This window comes from Hippoglossus stenolepis, chromosome 16 (assembly GCF_022539355.2).
Source record: "Hippoglossus stenolepis isolate QCI-W04-F060 chromosome 16, HSTE1.2, whole genome shotgun sequence".
NCBI lineage: Eukaryota > Metazoa > Chordata > Actinopteri > Pleuronectiformes > Pleuronectidae > Hippoglossus > Hippoglossus stenolepis.
The window spans coordinates 21,839,236-21,844,923 of record NC_061498.1 but is presented as its reverse complement, the minus strand read 5'-3'; the positions used below and the strand labels follow the sequence as shown (position 1 = coordinate 21,844,923).

The following is a 5,688-nucleotide window of genomic DNA, read 5'->3' as shown; positions in this document are numbered from 1 at the left end:
TGTCACTGTGGTAAAACCTGCCAACACTGCTTCCTAATCTGACAAACACGTCCCCATAAAATCTACACATTCCTGCTGCCTGTGTTATGTGTTAGTTAGATTAGATTAGTACATTTCATTGGGGAAATGTACTTGTTACAGCAGCAGGCAGGTCAGAAAGAGGTAGACAGGAGAATAAAGAACTATGAAAAAAAGGAAAATACAATAAAAATAAAGAATTTAAAAGTATACAAAAAATAGAAAAAAATGCTGAATAAGAACATTCTGTAAACACAGGAGTAAGACGATAGTAAAAAAAAAACAAGGGTGCAAACAGTTCCTTTCACTTAAAAATAGTGCAAAAAAATTTAAATTGTGCAGGTGTAACAGAGTTAGAAATGTACTTTATTTATTTTTATTTAGAATTTGTATTTGTGAATTTTATTAGTTATTTTACTTTATTAACGATTACCTGCGGAAGTGACCTTGCTGTGCGTCACCTTTTGTGTTCCTCCGAAAGCTTATACTTCCTGTCAACCCTTCCCCCCTCAGTGTTGTTTTACATTACTGAGGCAATGTGTTTTGACAGGTGAATAAAAAGCTGGAAACCAACCCCCTGAGTCATTCATCCTTGTGGCCAATCCAAATCCGTTACACTGGTGCCGTGACCTTTTTGGATCTACAGATCAGCTTGATGCTCATCGCCGCGGATGCTGTGCTGCCGTCCTGATCTACGTTTCAAGATTACAGTGTGGTCGGATCTAGAAAAGACTATTGTTTAGGGCATGTGATTTAAATATTATTTTTTTTTCTCTCCTCCAGTGAGTTGACAACTGTTTTTGTTGTTAAATAATTTGTGTACTTTTTATTTACCTACTTTTATGCTCTATTTTGGTTCTGGTTTAATATACACAACGCAAGTACATTTAATGGTTGAAAGCAGCCGCTGAAATAACAATGGATGAATTCGCTAGTCCTCGTCTGCCAAAAGGTAGGGGTGTGTGGCTCAGTGACATTGCTGGCAGTAGGAATGTGGGTCATTCAAAGTTCTTAACTGATAGTTGTGCTGATACAGGGTTAGGTCAGAGCCCAGGTTGCACTCCCGTTAGTGGGTTAATGAGGGAGGGACCCCAGACTTCCACTCCTAACAGTAATGTTGATGCAATGCAAAATCTCACAGACATGGTGGGGCAGTTAGGCGCTCAGATTGGTGAGTCCATTGTTGCAAAGTTAATGTCAGCTGGTGTTGTTAACTTGAATAGTGACGGCCAGACAACTACTAACACCCAGAACACACACAGTGACGTTACCAGACATGACCTCCCACGTGTGACAGTCCATGTTAAGTCGGATAAAGGACTACAGACATTCAGAGGTGACGGCACTGACAAATACTCGGTCGACGACTGGATTGACTTGACTAAAACTCACCTCAGAAAGCAAGAGATTCCTGTTTGTGACCAAGCAGAAGAAATAATGTGCCATTTGATGGGCAAGGCAAGAGATATTGTGAAGATTGCTTTGCGTAGTGATCCTACAATTCATGGTGAACAAAACCTGAAATAATGTACGATGTTCTTCTCCAATATTTCAGTGATGCTCCCTCGTGTCTCCCTCTCGCAGATTTTTACTCCACTCTGCCCAAACACAGGGAAAACCCAGTCGACTACTGGATAAGGCTCAACAAGGCAGCAGACCTAGCACTTGAGGGCCTGCGCAGACAAGGGAAGCGGACAGAGAACATGAATGATGAAGTGGCTCTCATGTTCGTCAAACACTGCCCTGACCCAGAGTTATTTTGCCCTGAAATGTAAGCCAATCCATGAGTGGACCCCGCGTGATGTTCAGCTGAGGATTGATGATCATCAAAGAGAACTAAGAGCTAGTGCTAGAGCCACTGGGGCTGTGCAGCTAAAAAGCCATTTAACCACTGTTGATTCTGAGCAGCCCAGCCCATCACCGGCAAGTCTGGCAGTAGCTGAGCAGTGCCACACTCCGGGTTCCCCTCCTTTCCCTCTCCAAGCCCAGCGTCATGTGTGTCATGTTCCTTGTCCCTCTCCAGCGTCTCCCCAAGTTATATGCGAATCCCACCATGCTTCAGGTCATGCCTCTGTACCAGCTGTGGCACAGAATCTCCAACAGTCAGAGGAGAGACTTCTCATTCAAATGGCCAACATGTTTCAGGAGATGATGGACAAGATGCAGCAGCGGAGTAATTCTCATCAGTTTCAAGGTGGGAGGTTCCAGCGTACTTCTCGTGACCGGCGCTCCAGAGAGGCGGCTTGTAAAGTCTGTAATGACGTCAGCCACACAACCATTTCACACTGCATGTCAGAGAGACTGTGTTTTGCCTGCTTCGCCCCTGGCCACAATAAACTGAATTGCCCTGCCAACAAATCCTCTGAATTCCAGGCTGAGGAAAACTAGTTGACCTGTATTCTGAGGGAGGCAGTACAGGTCGCACCACAGACTCCCAAACAGTTGACGTGTCTGATGCTGAGACAGTTTACACGTCTGTGAAAGGCTCATGTAATGACTCTGAAGTTGTTGTGTTTCAGAATATTCACAGAGTGGGCAGTAGTGACAGTCTTTTCTACACGCCTGTGACGATGGGTGGGACAGTGACAATGGGTGGCATGTTGGACAGCGGTTCAATGGCATGCAGTATCAGTGAATCAGCCGAGATGAAGCTGAGGAGGCCGGAGTGATAACTGACCACAATCAGATTGATGCGAATGTAGTCCTTGTTGGATGTGGGGACTTCGTGTTAAGCCCAAGTGTGCCTTCGATGTGGAGATGGAAGTGTATGGCTGCAAAATGTTGGTTCCCACACTTGTTGTCCCAGGACAGCATGATGAGCTGATACTAGGGACCAATGTCATAAAACATATTCTGCACCAGTCTAAACACTGTGAGTCTTACTGGAGTACGGTGTCCAGCCCCTGCTCAACAAGAGACCCAGAGACTGAACATTTCCTGTCTATGCTCTCTGGTCTGAATCCCTGGAAAGGTGAAAATATTCCTGACAAGGTCGGTACAGTCAGGTGTAACTCAGCTACCTGCCTTGAGCCTGGGCGTGAATATCTTCTCTGGGGAAAACTACCAAAGAACACTGCTGTTTCCCTAGGCAGCACCGTCATAACAGAACTTACATCATCCCGCTCAGCTCCTAGAGGTGTTTTGGTCGCAAAGATGGTAACTCAGCTGTGGGGAGACAGGTGGGTCCCACTAAAGCTCATCAATACATCTGACAAGCCTGTACGGCTGAGGCGCAATGCAAAGTTGGCTGATGTCTACCCCTGTGTAGCGCTTGAAGACATGGATGTTGCTGAACCTTCGGGTGTTCCCCTTGTCAGCTATACCCAATCAGCTATGCCACCCACTGCTGATGTGAAAAGTTCTGTAAAAGACAAGCTCAGGTCATTTGGTCTCAGTACTGTTGACATTGAGTCATGCGAAGTGTCAGTGGACTGTAAGAAGAGGATGGCTGACCTTGTTTTGCAGTACGAGGATGTCTTTTCGCGTCACAGTCTTGATTGTGGGGAGGCGAAGGGTTTTGTACACCGCATACACCTGTCAGACAGCAGACCTTTCAGGCTCCCCTACAGAAGGGTACCCCCTGGCCAGTACCAGAAGCTGCGCCAAGTACTGAGCGAGATGGAGGAAAAGGAAATCATCAGGAAATCAACCAGTGAATATGCATCGCCACTGGTGCTTGTGTGGAAGAAAAACGGAGATCTCCGCATCTGCACAGACTTTCGCTGGTTAAATAAAAGAACCCTGAAGGACGCTCACCCCTTGCCCCATCAGGGTGATTGTTTGGCAGCCCTGGGAGGCAACTGCCTTTTCAGTACTATGGACTTGACCTCCGGGTTTTATAACATGCCACTTCACGAGGACGACAGGAAGTACTCCGCCTTTACCACTCCCATGGGCCTGTATGAGTATAACCGCCTGCCGCAAGGCCTCTGCAACAGCCCTGGAAGCTTTATGCGCATGATGACCAGCATTTTTGGGGACCAAAACTACCTGAGTCTGCTGTGCTACTTAGATGATTTGTTGGTGTTTGCACCTGATGAAGAAACTGCATTGCGGCGCCTGGAAATGGTGTTTGGGAGGTTGCGTGACCACAACTTGAAGTTGGCCCCCAAAAAGTGCTTCTTCCTCAGGAGGTCTGTGAAGTTTCTTGGGCACATAATAGATGCAAATGGTGTTTCAACAGACTCCAGTAAGGTTGAGAACATCACAAACATGATTAGCACTGACCTCATGGAGCCTGATGGTGTGACCCCGTCCCTGAAGCGGCTGAGATCCTTTTGGGGATGGTTAATTACTATCAACACTTTGTGCCCAGATACTCTGCCATTGCCAAGCCGCTCTTTGATTTGTTGAAGGGTGTAAAGAAAAGAAAAAGGCAAATGACATAAAAACACATTGTCAAGCAGGAGGTTGTGTGCATCGGATTGGACGCAGGAACAGGATCAGGCTTTGAAAGCCTGAAAGCTTCACTAGTTCACAGTGTCATCCTAGCTCATCCTGACTTTACGCGTCCCTTCATGCTGTCAACTGATGCATCCTTGGATGGCATAGGTGCAGTTCTGTCTCAAATGCAGGAGGGTGAGGCACGAGCCAGACCTATTGCTTTCGCCAGCAAGTCGCTATCTCAGTCCCAGAAGAACTACCCAGCCCACCGTTTGGAGTTTCTGGCTTTGAAATGGTCAGTCTGCGACAAGTTCAGTCACTGGCTAAAGGGCCACAAATTCACAGTCTGGACGGACAACAACCCTTTGACTCACATCTTGACAAAGCCAAAGCTCGACTGTTGTGAACAACGCTGGGTAGCCAAGTTGGCGAGTTACGACTTTGACATCAAGTATGTACCAGGTCGGCAGAACATTGTAGCTGACGCCCTAAGCCGTGTGCCGTTTGTCAAAGAGAGTGTTGGCCACAGGCTGCTCGCTGAATCCTATGCAGGTCTTCTCACAGAGGTCAAAGATATGTCAAGTGCCTCTGTCCAGAATGCCTTCCTGTCTTCAAGTGGTCACAAGAAACCCTCTCCACTAAGTGTCATTGCACAGTCCACGTATAGTTTGCAGTCTGTGGCGATGGAGGATGTATCTGCTGTACTGCAGTCGCACATTGAGTGGGATGCTGGCCGAGGGCCCGTGCTGTTGAAGTGTTGCAGTATCTACCTCAATTGGTTCCACCTGGACAGGACGCCTTGCCTGCTTACACTGAGAAGGACCTTCGTGATAAGCAAGTGGAGGATAGAACCCTCTCTCGTGTTCTGTTCTATGTTGAGAGACGTCGGAGGCCTTCTAGAAGAGAAAGATTCAAAGAGTCTGTTTCTGTCACAAGATACTTGAAGCACTGGGATAGGCTCACTGTGAGCAGTGGAGTGCTGTACAGGGTTTCAAGGGACCAGAAAACCACAACAGGCAGAAGTTGAACCTGAGGGTAGGGCCCCCCTGCATAGTATAACATCGACCAGGCCACTGGAGCTGGTCTGTATTGACTTTTGGTCGGCCGAAGACTCCAGAAATAAGTCTGTTGATGTTTTGGTGATAACTGACCATTTCACGAGGATGGCTCAGGCGTTCGCGTGTAAAGACCAGACAGCTAAGCAGGTGGCAAGGGTGCTCTGGGACAAGTATTTCTGTGTCTTTGGATTCCCGGAAAGGATCCATAGTGACCAAGGGGCGAACTTTG

General features: G+C 47.2%; 1 protein-coding gene across 1 annotated transcript; it reads left to right on the top strand.

Moving 5' to 3' along the window:
• Positions 1-2,730: 2,730 nt before the first annotated feature.
• LOC124854966 lies at positions 2,731-5,345 on the top strand. The gene is made up of 2 exons (XM_047343888.1): positions 2,731-4,261; positions 4,570-5,345. The coding sequence occupies exons 1-2, from the start codon at positions 2,731-2,733 to the stop codon at positions 5,343-5,345; spliced, it is 2,307 nt and encodes a 768-aa protein (XP_047199844.1).
• Positions 5,346-5,688: the final 343 nt, after the last annotated feature.

Excerpts from the sequence above, each read along its gene's own strand:
- LOC124854966 (XM_047343888.1), top strand. The coding sequence starts at position 2,731 with ATGTGGGGACTTCGTGTTAAGCCCAAGTGTGCCTTCGATGTGGAGATG. Across the intron at positions 4,262-4,569 it reads TGACCTCATGGAGCCTGATG|GTGCAGTTCTGTCTCAAATG; the intron begins GTGTGACCCCGT and ends TGGATGGCATAG.